This window comes from Dermochelys coriacea, chromosome 7 (assembly GCF_009764565.3).
Source record: "Dermochelys coriacea isolate rDerCor1 chromosome 7, rDerCor1.pri.v4, whole genome shotgun sequence".
Lineage (NCBI taxonomy): Eukaryota > Metazoa > Chordata > Testudines > Dermochelyidae > Dermochelys > Dermochelys coriacea.
In genome coordinates this window covers 7,194,799-7,213,200 of record NC_050074.1, presented here as the reverse complement: position 1 = coordinate 7,213,200, position 18,402 = coordinate 7,194,799, and the positions used below count along the sequence as shown (strand labels likewise).

The following is an 18,402-nucleotide window of genomic DNA, read 5'->3' as shown; positions in this document are numbered from 1 at the left end:
ATCCTGGGTTAAGCTTCAAACAAAAACAAAAAAAACAAGAGCTGAGTGGCCCTAACTTAATCCTTAATGGAAATCTGTCCATATTACAAAGACAGCACACTGTCTATAGCACTCAGAGTAGCAGCCGTGTTAGTCTGTAATGCATCCGATGAAGTGAGCTGTAGCTCACGAAAGCTTATGCTCTAATAAATTTGTTAGTCTCTAAGGTGCCACAAGTACTCCTTTTCTTTTTGTCTATAGCACTGGTGGTGTCTAAGTGGGGAAGGCCCAAGACTGGAATAGCAAACACAAGACAGATCTGCAAATGAAGCCAAAGAACTCAAGCAAACTATATCTAGCTCTAGCCAATACTATTAGCTTCTTATACCAAAAAACAGGAAAGCAATTTAGATGCAGCAAACAAAAGCAAAAATAGTTCAGGAGACTTCACTTTATTGCTTCAATAAAATTAGCAGAAAAATAAAAGTCCACTGAGAAAGGGCCCCAGTGAAATAATACTAATTCTGTCTGCAGCTCAGACACCATGTCTGATTGGCCTACCGTTTCTGTATGAGCCTGTAATAAAATCATATACAAGATATTTATAGTGCATCGTTTTTTTCCTGGTGAAATTACAGGGGAGATGGCATCAAAATCTGGGAGCTGCTTCTATCCCCCACTCCTCCACATACACACACACACAGACTGCCTGCTTCAGCCCCTCCATGCCACCGCAAAAGTGTTTGAAGATAGCTACTTTTCTCTCCTCTACCCTTAGTTGCACCTTCTTCTCTGTACCTCCCAGGAGGCATTGCCCACCATCAGACCTCTAGCTTTCACCTCAGCTTTAACTCTGGAGAGACTAGCATCAAACTGTTCTTCAAATCTCATGGCTTCTCATTTTTTTTTTAATAGATAAGTTTCCCATTAAGAATTTTTATTTAAAAATCATACACGGGGGGGGGGGGGGGCACGGGAGTTTGACAGACGTTCCCCAGTACTCAAAGATATTTGACAATGGGTCTGCAGTCCTTGTGTGGATTTAACTCCTATTCAACTAAGTGGCAGATTTACTTGAAGGATTGGGCCCTCATTCATACAATAAGGAGAGGGAATGCACCTACAGGCAGGTTCAGTATCTTAACACTCCTATATTTCCAACAGGATTCCCAAATTCTGGTGCACTTCGGGTATTGACTAGATCAACCCAGACGACCATTCAACTTATGGTATGTTTGCAAAGCTAAGTGAGTTCACCAAATTCAGAATTCAAACAAAAGCAGACTCTTAATAAGTTAGTTTAATTAGCTTGAATGCCTTAGCCATGGTTCCTCACCACCTGGGGATTGTGACCTGGTTTAGTGGCCCATGAGCATATCATCACCATTCCTTTCTTTATGGTTAGTCGGAATGCAGTGGGCAGGTGTCTTGAAACTTCCTGGTATATCATGTGGTCACAGTATAAAAGAGGTAAAGAACCACTCGATTAATCCACACTTGGAGTGTCCTAGAACTGGGGAATGTATTCTATCAATTCATATCACATGAAAACTCAGAGATTCAAAGACATGAATCCATGCATTAGTCCTGAGCTGAATCCCACTCCGTTTACTTACACGAGTAAGCCCCACAAAATTCAATGGGACCACTCCCCTGCATAAAATAAAATGAAGAGGGTCTTGCTCCTTACGTTCCCTTTTTTGGTTCGGTTCAGGGGCATGATTAATGCCAAGTCAATTTCAAGATGCACAGATTAGATCCCATGCAATAAAAGTTTGCTGAAGGTTGACATTGCAGAAATCATAGGCATCGTGTGCCCTCTAGTGCATGAAAGATGTAATGATCAAGGCTACATCCATTCAACATGAACATAACAAGGAAATAAAGGAAAGAAGGTCTCACTCCCCCTTCTCGCTCCTGACAGTAATTGTTTACATAGGAACAGTAATGCCCAGATTTTTTATTGCCTTTCCCTTTAACTACCTAAAAAAAAAGAATGTCGGCTCCTTAACTGAACTACAGAAACCTCAAAAAGAAAAGGAGTACTTGTGGCACCTTAGAGACTAACATTTATTAGAGCATAACTTTCGTGAGCTACAGCTCACTTCATCGGATGCATTTACAAATGCATCCGATGAAGTGAGCTGTAGCTCACGAAAGCTTATGCTCTAATAAATTTGTTAGTCTCTAAGGTGCCACAAGTACTCCTTTTCTTTTTGCGAATACAGACTAACACGGCTGCTACTCTGAAATCTGTCATTATGCAAGGTACAGAAACCTCAGACTACTAGGGCAGATGCTGAAATCAGATAATTGCTGCTCATGTTAGTTGGGATTATGGCTTATTTCAGCCTGCTGGACTTCCTCTTTGGAATGATTTTCAGTCCAGCTCCAGCAAGAATTTCCTGTTCGAGTGACATTGGTTTCTATTGCCAGATTGGCCGGCCACAGCAAATAATCCTACATTTGTACAGGATGTTTCACCCCTATGGATCTCAAAGTGCTTTTTTTTTTTTTAAAGGTATGTGTTGTAAACACAGATATTGTACATATGTGCTTCAAATAATATATAATCTCACACACAGAGACATCTGCCCCGTACCATGTGTCTCTGTGCCCTCACCCAGCCACTCCCCTGCCCCTATGTAGCTCTGCCCCCCACTCCCACTGTCCCCATGTATCTCTACACCACCCTCCCCCCATGGCCCTGTGCCTCCACTCCCTGTCAGTCCCTGCCCCAGTCTGTCCTCCCCCCACTAGCCCTCATGAGCCCCTGTCTGACCCCCCCTCCCCCAGCACCCCACAGACCTGGTCTCCTGACCTGGCCTGACAAGCTGCTAAGGCACCTCTCTCCTTCCTCCCTGGCAGGGAGCTGCACCTTTGTTCTATTGCCACAGCGCCCTCTGGAAGGCAAAAGGCGGAACTGCAGCAACATTTTGGCAGAAGCTTTTTTCTGCGTGAAAAATTAAAAATCTACGGGGCACATTAAATATGCACGCACGCAGTAGCACAGAATTTCCCCAAGAGTAGAGATTGCAGCAAAATACGGAAGCTTTTAGTCTTCAAGATTCCTTCTTTCTACCTATGCACAACTCTTTCAGGTTCACCCCCCCGAAACAAGGGAAATCCATCTCTCTGTGTCTGCACTTCTCTGTGTTATATGTTTTAACATCCCAGATTGTTACGGCAAAGGACCTTGTCTTGGACTTGTCTTTTTAGCACACTCTCCTACAAGAGAAATTAACTAGAACATAGTGAGCCTTGTCACATGCAATTTTATTTGGGGGGGAGGGACTCGCATTAAGTTTCCCCACCAGACATTATGATGGCTGAGAGTGTATTCTCTGAGTGGCTGCCAAACTTGTGGGATCAAGAGCAACCAATGCCAAGAACACACCAACAATGTCAAGAACTAGGTTATTAGAAGTTACAGCATGAGCAAACTAGAGCACAGCATAGCAGGTGCCTCCTGCTCCGTTTCTGGATCCTAGCACATGGCTGGAACTCGTTTCTGTGTTCATGATTATTGCAGAAAGTGCTGTCTGCAAAATGCCTTATTAAGCTCCCTTTTAAAAGTCTCCGTTCCCCCTATCTGAAGCATGAAATCAAATAGGCTTCCCGCCAGACCCCACCCACATCCACATTCTTTTGAAAAGGATTTGCATTATTAAATCTTGTGTGCCCTAAATACACAGTTTTCAACATATCTTGCCTATCCACAGAGTCCAGATGCAACACTTTAGATTTTAAATACAGTATAATTTTGCATATACAGAGCCCCTTGCATTCAGAGATATTACAGGGTCACACATTACAGACATGAGGCAGTGCAGAAAAGTGCCCCATGTCCAACATTAAACAGCAAATTGGTGGCAGAATCATGAATCCAGGACTTCATTTCTCCTGCTCTACCAATGGACCATGTTATACACTTATACACATGTGTCTAGCACCTAACTATAAAAAGAAGGTGCATTCAACTAGATAGGCAAGAGGACCTGGCACAGTTAGGGTGATGAGTCATGTATCTGTACGTGTGAGATACAGGACATTTTCACTTTTTTGCCTTGGTTCATCCAAACCAAAGTCTGTTGACCTTCCAAGCATGTCACATGGCCTGTTTATTCATACTGATCAATTACAAAAAAAACAGGGTTATTTCGTGGACTTTGGATGTTATTTCAATTACTTTTTAGACATCTATTTTTGTTTTTAAATGTTATTCTAGTGTGCCTAAATAAAGTGTAATAACTACACTGTATATAATGCAAAAATAAATGATTGATAGCTCCATTTACCAATTTTCCAGCTTGCAATCTAGAAAGTGAGTTTCCAAAATATATTAGAGCACAAGGCCACTGGACCCTGAACTATGGAGACTAGCCTCCCTATTTCACCCTGGAGAATTGCCTCAAGTACTTAAGGACCCTTTAAAATGAAATTCTCTTGCTATCATAGGGAGATAGAAACACACAAGTGTTCTACCCAAGAGCTAATGCACTCCAGAGATAACGCTTTTCAAAATAGTATGGTGTTAAACTGAAAGGGAGGAAGCGATTAAGGAGTACAGTAGGGCAGTATAGACACCTTCCAACAAAACTTATTTTTCAACCTAGCCCTAATGGATATTTCATTAAGCACACCACAAAACTTGGGCACATTTCCCACAAATGTTGGACTGGCTTTCTAACTTGTCTTCCAGTTCCCAATCCTGTCTCAGTTAGTGTTTTGGTGCTAGTTGAAAATACTCTTCAGTTTAAGAAACTCTGGTTGCCTGACAAAAGTCTAAAGCGTCAGTCATGCAAAGTGAACCATTCTAGACAGATCCTGAGCAGTTCTCTTTATAGCCTAAAAAAGGAAATTTCTGCTTAAATCCAGCATGTTAAGAGCTTCATGAGGGAAAAACAAACAAACAAACAAAAAACAAACAGGTGGTTTCCCAGAAAACAAAGTGAAGACAGCTAATTGTGTGCATTTTCTTAGAGAACGTTATGTTTGGTTTTTCAAACAAGTGTTGTGTTAAGAAACTGGATTATTTGCCTGATTCTGCTAAGGTGTGTGTATCCTGTGGCTATTAAATACACAAAAAGCTATACAAAGATGAAAGACCAAGGTCAACATTTTAATTGCACAAGTCAGAGAAGACTCCGTCAGCAACCTTGTTCTACCTTGTAGCAATAAACCTAAAAAACTCAGAGCCAAGGAGACCAGGATATTTATATCAAGATATCATAACAAAAGGAACACACACACAGCTACATCCATTACGTAGCAAAGTAGGATTCACTTGCAAACAAAGCTGACTGTTTTCTATATACAGTATACAGCCACTAACCCTCAGAAATTCTAGCCCACTGCCTAAGAGATCCCCCACTTTCTAAATGCCTCCCTTGAGTTTCACCCTTTTATACAAGCCTTTCCCAGAATGCTCTGGGAGTTGGGACTTTAAATTTGGGAGGGAGTAACAGGTGCAGCTGTTAGGGGGTCATTTAACTTCTAACTGCTACAGGTTGCACCTCACTTGCTGCCAGGTAATAAGATATTTAGGGGCTTTTTGTTGTTGCTTTTCTTAGCTTTCTCCTCTCAAAACATGGCAAGTTCTCACAGCCCCCTTGTGTATACGTATTGCCACATACTACAAAGTATTTATGATAGCCAACAGCTCCAGCAAAATTGTGTTTCTTAGGGCGCGGGCTGCCATCTAAGATGTCAAGATTTCCTCATAACTGGTTCACTCTCTCAGAAGGGATACAGCTGAAATGTCCTCTCCCCTTCCAGTAACAAGCTGGCTACTGCCTTTACTCATTTGCACTCTTGGCTACTTTAAGCACCATCTGAGGTAACACTCTGATCCATCTTCCTGAAGGTAAAGACCTTCCTAAAGGTTTGAATCCAGTCATCAGTCCATGACTAGATCCAAACCCCCAGTGTTTTTACTTTGACACGAAGGCCCTGATCCCGCAATTAGCTCTGCTCAGGGACCGTGGCTTTGACTTCAATAGGTCACATCCACCCGCCAGAGCCCATTGCAGGATGGGAGCCCAAGTTTCCTCAGACAAGGCTAAAGTGCATGTTTATTCACGACCATTCAAATGCTAGGCTTAATCTTTTAAAGCAAAGCTTCTATCAGGTTATCAGTGAGCAAAAAACCCTGCCAAGAGCTGAAAAACACCTTTCTATTTCTTCTTCAGTTCACTCCTGGGCTGGGACAAGCATAAAAAAATTTCAATCCAGCTGTAATATGTTTAGAAGTGACAAATTATTGGGCTTTTTTAAATTAGCACTTTGCATTTTCCAAGCACTTGCAGTAATTCACAACAAAAGTGACATTTCAACCTTAACTATGGCATTGCTACTGTGAAGCTACCATATACACGCACAGAGATGCGTGGAGTGAAATCATTCATTACACAGTGAGCTATGGTAAACAGCGAGATTTGACAAGGTGCTTCATTTTCAATTGTGTCATAGTCTCATTGATAGCAATGTTCATTTAAGACATCGTTAGAAAGCTGTATCATTAATGTAAATGGAAAAATTCCAAGGAGAACTCAGGGTTTGCTCTGTTTTTCCCATGAACTTAACATTATGGAATTTTAACAGATGTTCTACTTGGTCATAGTTAATAAAATGAATTATGCAGGAATTAAAACTCTGGCTCAGTTTGCTTATGTAGTCTCAGCAGAAGTAGTAAATTAAGAAATTTTGGAGACCTTATAATGGATATTTTCTCCTGCCTTGCTGTAAGATTGCTAGTCTTTGTGAACACATTTTTCGGTGTTGGGGAAAGTGGATAATTCACACCCTCTCTCACTAGCGCAATCTACTTTCTACAAAATGGTGTACTACCACCCTATAAAGTGTCTTTCTCACTTGGAAATGACGTCATGAGAATTCCACTTCTTCTCACAGCCTTCTGCATCCTGCCACTTATCCAGACAGGAAAGTCTCATTGAGCAATCATGTAGTCCAGCCCTCCTTGTGCTCTAGCCCAGCAGCTCTCTTCCGGGAGCATGAGCATGTGTCTTTCAGGCTGGTGTTAGTATTGCTAGTGCATGTGTGGAGGAACAGACCCACAATTGCAATGCACCTAATCTCCTTTGGGTTCTGGGGTCAGCTCAAAGACAGATAGAAGCAAAATGGAGGAAGATGTAGGTACCAATAGGAAATGGGGTTTGAGAGGGAAGAGACACTAAAAGGGGAATGAGAACTTTGTGGAAACCAAAGGGGTAGGGAGAGACTCATGTACTAGCCACCTGCCCCGAGTTAGGAGTGAGTTTTAAGTAGTGGCTCAGTTCTCCACTCTGCTCCTCCATTGAAGCTAATCAGTTTGTTAGGCCCTATAAAAAAAAATCCAACACTGAAGCCCACATACTGAAACTCCCTTTCTTCTGTAACTAAAATGGCTTTGTGCAAGCAAAGTCTGAAGCATGCAAAGAGATTCCATAAACATCAGATTCAGCTAGAATTAAAAGTTACTGTGTGCATACAATAGAGGGAACACATGGAGGTATCTAATGAATTAACACAGGCTTTTATAGACGACCTTCTACTGAAGGAAGGAAGAAATGCATTCTAAAAGTATGTAGGGGGAGGGGAGGGGAACGCCCAGAAAAAGTTTCAGCTTTACAACATTTCCAGCTAAGAGTTCAATATGCTGCTTTTACTCAGACTATCAAATGGACACTTCACTGCAAAGAGCGATATTTAGTGTCACAAAATGTGATAGTCTTAACGTTGTGTTAAATGGATAGGGTTTTTTGTTTTGTTTTTTTTAAACAGATCACCTATTATTTGTTTCATTTTGAAGAGAAACCACATTTCATTTGGCAATAATTTTTCTCATTCTATTGGACAGATACTCCAAAAAAGCAATATTTCAACTGAAATCAGTTCTGAAGGATCATTTATGAATATACATAGTAAAAAGGACCCCAATTAAATTTCTGACAAAGTCCTGCTATTTTGAGTAAACAAAGTTATCTCAGAAGGGTCACATGCTGGGCTAGGAGAAGGGCCTGGAAATTAATTACCGTCTTGACATATGTCAAAACAAATTTTAAAAAGACTTGCATCCAGTTGTAACCATGTGTTTTATCTGTTAGTATGCAAAATCTGTATTCTATGGCATCTAAATTTATTCATTTATTCAGAACCCCTCAGAGAAATCAAAAAGGCTTGCCCTCTTTTGCCTGCCTCCAGATGAAATCGGAGGGAATAACGTGTTTTGTGAGCCAGAAAATAAGTACAGGATGAAGCTATAGTGGGGGTTATGTTTCAGAAAAGCAAGCGTCATCTTCACACAAATAACTAATTTTTGAAATATTTTGAATGGCTAAAGTAAACTCTGGCATTAACATTTGTTGCTACTTAAGCTACACTATATTTAGGATTTTCTTACTTTATGTGGTAAGGTTTACAGAATACATATATCTTTATCCCTGAAGACAGTTTTGGGCATGAAGGAAAGTTCTTTAAAGCAATGAATGTCATAGCAGGCTTTCAAATGCTAATTAGCTAGCATTACTATCAATGGTCATATAAATAATGAATATAACTTTTCTAATGTTAAAACATCTATTCTGAGTTTTTTAAAAGGCTAACATCCAATCCTGATTGCTTAGCTAAGTGACATTTAAGAACAAAATACATGTGCTACATCTAACTAAACACAGTAAGTGAAGCACAATTCTGAAAAACATTTGTACTATTATTTTCAGAGGAAACCAATCCTGTATACTTCTCCAAAGTGTTCACAATGCAATTTCTACTTTTGCAAATGATAAGCCTGAACGAGAAGTTTAAACACATATCACCACGTTACAATCTAAGCAAAGATTTTTTGTTTAAAGGTACTACTCAATAGTTTTTAGAGTGCAAGGAAGTTCTAAGATTAGAATCGCAATATAACTGTTAGGAATCCTCCCAATACCACTATGTAGAGGGAATCCATATTCATCTTGCACTCTCCAAATGAGCACTATAGGCAAGTCACAGACAGAGCATATTCAAAGACAAAAAATTCACTACAACATAAATGCTTCGATCATACAATCAGATTCCCGGGGACAGATCTCTGCTCCCATAATGAGTCCCATTGACTTCAGCAGGGCTTCACAAAGAATCCAATTACAGAATCAGGGCCAAAACCACAACTAATACCTAAAGAGAGTGACAACACTGAAATTGCATGTTGGCTCTGATCTTACTCCCAATTAATTCAGCGGGAACAGACTGGAACCACAAAATTCAACAGAAGAATTTTTAATTCCTTTTAGAAGAAGTCTCCCTCTTTGTCAAAGTGTAGAAATAACCCATTAAAGAAAGTGCAAATCCTGAGATTCACCAATGTTTTTAACTTTTAAAAAATAAATTTCAGCTTAGCTGGGTAAAGTGTACTTTCAGTATTTATCTTCCCTATGACTGCGTTCCTTGGATTTAGGGTCAAAGAAAGTTGCATTACATCTATAAAGGCTGTATGTATTTCTTACACAGGAACAGGGACCGAGAGCCGGATAGTGCCACCCTGTGTATAAACACTTACTGGATGCATGTCACAAAACATGCACAATTTTACTAATACTTTATTTTGTACTTCTTCATAATTGATACATTTCCATTCGATTACATCTACGCAGCATCAAAACTAAGAGGATTGAGGCACAGATTAGTTGCCACCTATATATCGTAGATGTTTATCCATGTTTTATCTAAGCTCCCATTACTCATAACTAGTAAACTTACCTAGAATGAAATATTTGTATTGAAAATTTGCAGAGCCATCTGTTTGACAGTTATACCACGATTTTTTTCCCAACAAGATATAATACAGTGCAACAGAACCATTTCAAAATAGAAAACAAGTGTTTTACCTCTCTTAATACTGTGCTTTTATAACCTCGATAAAGTCCTTGAATACCCTGTAAAGTAACAAATGAAAGCTTCAGCTATAGAGACTTACATTAGCAGATACTACAATTTATTGATGATTAATTACATGGCAGGTATTACAACCTTACTGAGAGCAAGACCTGAACTTCTAATGAATTGATCGTATTGATTATAGCACTGTACACTGTCTTCCAAGGTTTATCACACCAGTGGGTTTTTATCTTCCTTTCAAAGCATGTTTAACCAGTGCTGAGAATAATCAGATATCCATTCACCTCAAGTAGAAAACAGACCCTATAAGTTGAATCAGAAGAGCAGGAAGGCCTAGAAATACATTATTTCATACTCTGATTACCTAATATTTGCCATGCGCAGCTGCAGAGCTAGAAGCCTCCACTCTTCCAAATGTATATGTAAGCAGAGTAGTAGGATGTTTAAGTTAAATGGCCCACATGAAATTGGCATCTAGGATGACAAGCTGGCCATATGTCTGGTGTCTTAATTGCTCTGGTTCAGAGTCACTGTCAGGAAAGACTTTAAAATGTCGTATCTGTAATCAGAGGATAGAATTTATGCACTGCATGTATATCAGGGCTCAGTTCTCCTTTCAGTGTTTCTATGACAGTATCTCCAAGACCAGTAGATCTTGTGGTTCAGGGATGGGATGGAAAAAGGAGAGAGGAGGAAAAGCAGATGTTATTTTCCCATAACTGGAGTTGTCTGAAAGCAGCAGACTTGTAATCTCAGCCTAAAAAATGTACTAGCCCAGCTATAAAATCTACTCATCCAGGCTCATCAGGAGGATGACAAAGATGGAAAAAAATAGAGCTAATTTTTTTTTAAATGACTGTTGATTTTGGGTTCCGAACCTCACCCCTGAAAGGGCCTTGATTTTAAGAAGTGTACAGAGCTCATCCTCAGAAAATTAGTCATCCCCCACCAGCCCACCCCTGCTTACAGGTGTCTCAAGTTCAGCACCCAAAAGTTGGCAGATATTTTTTCAAAATGTAGGTCAATAGTATTTAACACTCATGCAAAAGAAAAAATTACCTTGGGTGCCTATCCCACAAATTAAATATTCCAAACTAATGTAAAAGGACTTTGCCTGAACGTATCCACTCAGCCTTTCCTCAACAGCCCCTCCCCAGTTTGGGGGTTTTGTTTTGTTTTGTTTTTTTAAGATGGAAGGGAGAGGAAGGGTCTGGAAATGGATTTTCCATCATGAGGAAAGTTAACAAGTAGACTTTTGACAGGCTGCTCTATAGTTCCTCCATCTTGGATCTCAGAGGGTAAAGTTTAGGACTCCATCTGCCGTGCCTGCACAATGTCTGAAGCAGTTTTAACAACAATTGTGGATCTGAGCATATCAATGCTGTTAACCCAGTTTCAACTATAGAAAGGAAGAAAGGTCCTGTGGTTAGGGCACTAGCCTAGGACTTGGAAGACCTGGGTTCAAGTCCCTGCTCTGCTAAAGACTCTGTGTGATTAGGGCAAGTCACTTAGCCCCTTGCCTCAGTTTCCCTACCCATAAAATGGGGATAATAGTACTGCCCCACTCACTGTTGTGAGGATAAATGTATTAAAGATTGTGAGGCATTCAGATACTATGGTGATGGAGGCCAAATAAATATCCAAGATTGATAGATAGTATGGGAGGTAGAAAAAGATGTGACAGGGAAAGCATGTACCTGCAAGGAGAAAGAGAGATTATAGCCTCCACACAACACTTTAGGGCTTGACTATGTAGCGCAGCAATGCACACTACAGGGGTGCAATTTCTAAAGCATACTAACGTGTTGGTCCATGTAGACCCTTCTGGGTCTAGTGGACCAATTAATGCAAAACACGTTAGTCACACCCTCATAGAGGACATTACCCCACTAATTCATTGACCTACATTTACGGAGCGAAGCAGAACAGAGCCAGAATCACAGTATTGACAAGCATGTGAGGAAGATGAGTAAAACCTTTCACAGAAAGGGTTTTAATATAATCCTTGGCTGGTCAGTCTCTCCAGGGCCCTGATTTCTGGGAAAAGGAGACTCCAGAAATATCAAGGAAAGCTTTTTATAGTTTGGAGTCTAAGCTGCCACTTCAACACCACCTTTGAAACTTAAAATCACTCTCTTCCCCAGCATTTATGCAGACAAGTACCCTATATTTCTTCTATCAACTGAGTTTGCTGGCTCAGAATTTCTTAGCCAGATACCTGGTCAGTAGCAGATATTGAAACACAGTGCTCTGATGACTGGATCCTATTGGCTTAAAAGGACAGAGAAAACTTGGCCCATGCTCCTGGGTAGAATCCAGGAAACGCTGGAGACACTTCCTTATGGGGATTAAAGGGTGTTAGTGGAAAATTGTTTATATCTGGAAATGCAGGAAGTAGAGTTTAGAGGCTTTGCTCCAACCTGCTTCACTCAATCCTGGAGTAGAGGTACAAAGAGAATCAACTCTGCAGGAAGAGATTCAGTTCTTGTGACAGGCCTCAGGCTCGATACAACCTTTCAGGTTAAGGGACAACTTGCCATGGAGGGCAAGTTAACATCAGGGACACATGTGAAATGCTTTCCCTGACAATGGGTGCTCAAGTAATCTCCCCGGGGGATGTCACTTCTGCCTATCACACACAAGGGAAAGTAAAGGACCCAGCAGTTCCAGGCATGTGTATCAGCACTGCAGAAAGGATGCAGTACTATAAACGTTATGCTAATGACATTTTCTTTCTGCAAATCCCATGAGAACTTTAATTCATTAACATTAGCTGTAGCACCTCAGATCTGCTACTAATGAGGCCATGGAACCAGCAGACTGATCTGAAAGAGTTAAATTACTGCATAAGGCATAAATTACTGCATTACAGAAACTAGAGGATTTTAACCCATGTTTCCAGGTGCAGATGACCCAAATATGAAGAGAAGCAACATAACTCGCTAGCATTCTATTCCAATGTAACATGCCAATAACTCTTAGCCAAAGGATAGTTTTGGAGAGTGGCTAGGAACATACAGCACTGGACTTGGAGAACAGTTAGAAGCGGCTATAATTCACAAGTCTTGATCAGACCTTACCTCTTGATATAAGGTATTGGAAAGAACTTGAAAGGTACTGGATGAAGGAGAAACTTGAGCCCTCTGCTTTACAACTTCAGAAGGAACCCGTATTAGACAGGCAACCTGTAAAAGAAGCCTATAATTAGACTACACACACTTGAGTCCAGTTTCCTTATAAAGTTAATTTGTTTTCCTTTCCTTCCACACAGTGAAACCTGCAAAACTGAGAAACGGTTTGTATATTTCGGAGTCAACTTTAAAAACTGTTGGTTTTACATCACACCGTCAGCGTAAAGGAGGCAGAAACGGTCCCTATAGAATCTTCCAGTCAGAGAGAGGTTCCCTATCTGGTACAGAACTGAAATAATGGCTTGGTGCCAGTTCTCTTCCCAGACTCTGGCAAACGAGGAGGGAGAGAGCAGAAAGAGATGTGGCCAGTGTACTTGCACTCCTGCTGTGCTGATGTACTGGCCTGTAAAAGTCTTCTGGCCTTCACACTAAGCTCTCCATCAGATGCAAGCTCCCCACGGACCAGAACACCTCAACTCAAAGCGGCATCACACCCTGTCAGAACAACAAATGCAAAACCAGCATCTCCACTGCTACAATGATCAACACCCGCACAACACACCTTTCAGGATCCCTGGGTCTTACACATGCCTATCACAAGACGTGGCGTACCTCATCCAATACACTAAATACCCCAATAACAACTCCGTGGGTGAAACCAGACATCACTAGCTCTCAAACGAACTCACACAGAAAAACAGTAAGACAAAAACCACCATATCCTAGATTGACAGAGCCAGAAGAGTACCCAGAAGTCACCTACTACAGGACAGGCCCAACAAAGAAAAGAACAGAACGCCACTAGCCATCACCTTCAGCCCCCAACTAAAACCTCTCCAACGCATCATCAAGAATCTACAACCTATCCTGAAGGACGACCCATCACTCTCACAGATCTTGGGAGACAGGCCAGTCCTTGCTTACAGACAGCCCCCCAATCTGAAGCAAATACTCACCAGCAACCACACACCATACAACAGAACCACTAACCCAGGAACCTATCCTTGCAACAAAGCCCGTTGCCAACTCAGTCCACATATCTATTCAGGGGATACCATCATAGGGCCTAATCACATCAGCCACACTATCAGAGGCTCCTTCACCTGCGCATCTACCAATGTGATATATGCCATCATGTGCCAGCAATGCCCCTCTGTCATGTACATTGGCCAAACTGGACAGTCTCTACGTAAAAGAATGAATGGACACAAGTCAGATGTCAAGAATTATAACATTCAAAAACCAGTTGGAGAACACTTCAATCTCTCTGGTCGCTCGATTACAGACCTAAGAGTGGCTATCCTTCAACAAAAAGCTTCAAAAACAGACTCCAACGAGAGACTGCTGAATTGGAATTAATTTGCAAACTGGATACAATTAACTTAGGCTTGAATAGAGACTGGGAATGGATGAGTCATTACACAAAGTAAAACTATTTCCCCATGTTATTTCTCCCCCCCACCCCACGCCCCACTGTTCCTCTGATATTCTTGTTAACTGCTGGAATTAGCCTACCTTGCTTGTCACCATGAAAGGTTTTCCTCCTTTCCCCCCCCTGCTGCTGTTGATGGCTTATCTTAAGTGATCACTCTCCTTACAGTGTGTATGATAAACCCATTGTTTCATGTTCTCTGTGTGTGTATATAAATCTCTCCTCTGTTTTTTCCACCAAATGCATCCGATGAAGTGAGCTGTAGCTCACGAAAGCTTATGCTCTAATAAATTTGTTAGTCTCTAAGGTGCCACAAGTACTCCTTTACTTTTGACAAAGCAATCACTCTATATCTGACCTCTCAGTCCTCATCCTCAAAGGAAACCTGCACAACGCCTTCAAAAGATGATCCTGGGAGCTTAAATTCATAACTTTGCTAGACACTAAAAATCATGGAATGAACAGAGACACTGGATTTATGGCTTATTACAACAATTAATAACCCACTAATCCGCACTCCCAGCTTTCTCCTATCCATGACTGGAGGGGTGTTAAGAGGCCACTTCACCTTGAATGATCCCTTGAAATGTGTTAACTATTTATGCTCAACAATCTGTTTCACCTTAGCTGTGACACTCTGGCTTAGGGATGTAAATATCAGTTAAAAAAGTTAACCTGTTAAAATTATATCATTTAACTGGTTAACCATTAACTGAAGTTGTTCTGGACGGCCTGCCGCGGCGGGGGCTTGGGATGGGGTCCCTCTGGCTGGCTGGCCAGTCCAGCCAGGGTCCAGCCGGTGCAGCCCAGCCTGGGCTGGGGTCCCTCTGACTGGCGCAGAGCCGCTGGGCTTAACGTTTAAAGTCAGTTAACGGTAAGCCTAATGTTTACCGGTTAACCTTTTACGTCCCTACTCTGGGTATGTCTACACTGCAATGTAAGCCCAGGCTCAGGGCAGGTCTACACGTAAAACGCTGCACTGATGCGGCTGCACCGCTGGAGAGCTTCAATGAAGATGCTCTAAGCCAATGGGAGAGAGCTTCCCCTGTCATCTCAGACTACTTCTACACTGGCGCTTTCATTGCTAAAACTTTTGTCGCTCAGGGTATGGAACAACCACTCTCCCCCGCAACAACAACAAACGTTTTAGCAACAAAAAATACTGGTGCAGACAGCGATTCATTGGCGGGAGCCGTGCTCCCATCGACGAAGCTACCACCCCTCATTGGGGGTGGTTTTATTTTGTCACTCTCTTCCGGCAATGAAGAACAGCCACACAGCATGCCTAACGACGGCGCGGCTGCAGTGGCACATCCACGCCTCTGTAAGGTGCACTGTGTAGACATAGCCTTAGATAATCCACCTCCGCGAGAGGCGTTAGCTACGTCGGTGGGAGAAACTCTGTCACTGAGAGCACGCTGTTTACACCAGCACTTATAACTATGTCACGGAGGGGTGTGGATTATTCACACCTCTGAGCGATATAGTTATACCTAAGTAATTCTGTAGTACAGACCAGAGCTCAGACTCAGGTTTGAGTCCAAACCCCTCTTTTGTCTACATGCAAATATGTCAGACTCAAGCTCAGATGTAGAGTCCTAGGTCTCTGAAAAGGTGGAGGCTCCCAAGACCTGAAGAAGAGCTCTGTGTAAGCTCGAAAGATTGTCTCTCTCTCCAACAGAAGTTGGGCCATCAAAAGATATTACCCCACGCACTTTGTCTCTCCAATATCCTGGGACCAATACAGCTACAAGAACACTGCATATAAGTCTTATCAGTCAACATAACAAAGTAGCATGGGGCTACTGTAGCTTGTGCTGGGGGCTGGTGCTAGAATATGAAAAGCACAAAGGTGGCTTAGACCCACCTTAGCCTGGTACAGGAAAGGAACAATAGAGAATTTGGCCCCCAAAATGAAGTTAAAATTAAATGTGTTTTAAAATGTTTTGCATTCAAAGGCAAGTGCACATAATAAAAAAGTAACCTGGATGAAGTCTGTTCCTCCAAAAATGAACTGAGACTCAGAGTTTGCAAATAAATTAAATTAAGCAACTAATATGTATACATTTAATATGCCTCATGAAAACATTAAATTTAGTAGCTTGTTGTCAGGATGTACAAATTGAATAAGCATAACTGGCAGCTTTTAAGACTACCTTTTTTTAAAAAAAAAAAACACGATGTAAAGTTTAACGTCTGAATTCAAAAGTGGCTATGAAATAAATTCTCTTGTAACTTGCAAGTACAACAGGATGGGCTAGCGATAGTCAAGAGGCATTCCAAAGAGGTACCACTCCATGTGTGCTTCAATTCCAGGGGTCAAAAACAACAAATGACCCCAATATGTCAAGAAAATAAGAATTGTCGACTTTTTTTTTTTGTAGTTCAGCATAAATATTTATAGAACTTCATGCTTCATAACACTCCATGTCCTTACATTAGCTTTTTATTCCTCAGAAGTATGGCGGCAGGAAGAAAACTTTGTTTTTCATCTGAAAGCCTTTTTAATCTACCCAACCAAGGAGGTACAAAGAGCCCAGCATGGCTTCCTGACTTCTGTGGCGTTGCAATTTTGGCATGAGAGGGGTGGCTACAAAGTAATGTATCTGTTTTCTCCAGATATTTGCAGTGCCTTCCATTTTGTTTCATATTAACTTTGATGTTTTTCCGATTTGAATTCGAGCTACAAGGGAATATTTCATTGCACAAGAACAAAAACAAGTGATTGCATTGTACTGGTATGAAAGAAAGTAACAACTAATGTCATCCCAGGGTCTATTGTCAGACTGGTTCCATAGGGCACTCACAAAGTTTTTGTGCAAAGACTGTTGCAACTAGACAGAACACTGACATTTTCACTGTACATCTGAACTTACGACTCGTTACCTTATTGTTTTTGCATGTGTATCTTACTATCAACAACAACTAAGCATTCTTCTGATGTGAGCCGAGCCCTCACCTTCAAAGGAAAAGCATGCAGAATTAATGTCACACCTCACTATTGGGCCACCGGATTAAAATGTAACAACCTCAACTTCACTGGAGAGAAAGGCGGGGGGGGTGTAGGTTACACGACTTTTCAATTGATTTACCATACTCAGATTTAAAGCACTTCAGTGGCTTACAAGTAACGCAGCATGAATTAAGATAATGCAATCAATACACGTCCTATCATTTGCTTTCTTAGCACAGTATGTACCAGTGATGCTTTTCATCCAAAGACACTGGCCTTCAGCTTTAAATGACTATTGACTTAGAAGAGCCTAGTGTAAAATTTTAAGCTACATGAGTACATCTGTCCCTCACATATGCCTCTGAGTTTCAGATTACGCAGGGTTAAATCTACAGTTCTAGGTCACGATCTCCTAATGAGGTCCACAAGGACAGACTCCCTGCATTTGCCCAGAACTCACTGCTGTATTGGGGTCTTAGGGAAAGTTAATGAAACACTGTTACTAAAACAGGAGTAGGAGCAGTCACATGCATTCGTTGGCATTGTGTCTGGCATATAAGCAGGTACAGAATGTTAGCTTCCTACATGGTAACATCCCATTGACTATCCTGATCACAACATATTCCCACAAAGCAGCACCTGGCCTCGGTTTACTTTTATATTTCTCAACTTCATATCTATACGCACACTAGCCATGACACAGGAACTGTTAAAAAGAGAGAAATTAAAAATGCACTCTTGTCTTCAGCAACAGCTAGCTTCAGAGCACCTGTCTGGATTCTGCACATAGACACTCTGCAAACTCAGTAACAGAAGTTAATATTGCACAGACTGACACCACTGACTCATGGAGAACAGTGCAGTCCAGAACACGCTTACTGTGCACTCGGCACACTAAGAACTTAGAATCCAGTTCATCCCTGGTGCAATCCCATTGACTGCAGCAAAGCTAAAAGAGGAATGAATTTGGCCCTCTGTTTCTGTCAGAAGGTTTCAGAGTAGCAGCCGTGTTAGTCTGTATGCAT

General features: G+C 41.4%; 1 protein-coding gene and 1 long non-coding RNA gene across 4 annotated transcripts in view; both read right to left on the bottom strand.

Moving 5' to 3' along the window:
* SLC25A26 (solute carrier family 25 member 26) overlaps window positions 1–18,402 on the bottom strand; it is a 156,068-nt gene that overhangs the window by 94,538 nt on the left and 43,128 nt on the right. For all 3 annotated transcript variants that reach the window (XM_038409094.2, XM_043518233.1, XM_038409097.2), the window contains 2 exons: window positions 12,942–13,046; window positions 9,852–9,899 (listed from right to left, as the gene is read on the bottom strand). In XM_038409094.2, coding sequence (XP_038265022.1) covers window positions 9,852–9,899; window positions 12,942–13,046 — 153 coding nt within the window. The remainder of the gene's footprint in view (window positions 1–9,851; window positions 9,900–12,941; window positions 13,047–18,402) is intronic.
* LOC122460925 lies at window positions 891–8,361 on the bottom strand. The gene is made up of 2 exons (XR_006282549.1): window positions 2,258–8,361; window positions 891–2,005 (listed from the first exon to the last, which is right to left on the bottom strand). It is a non-coding gene; the product is annotated as an uncharacterized LOC122460925 (long non-coding RNA).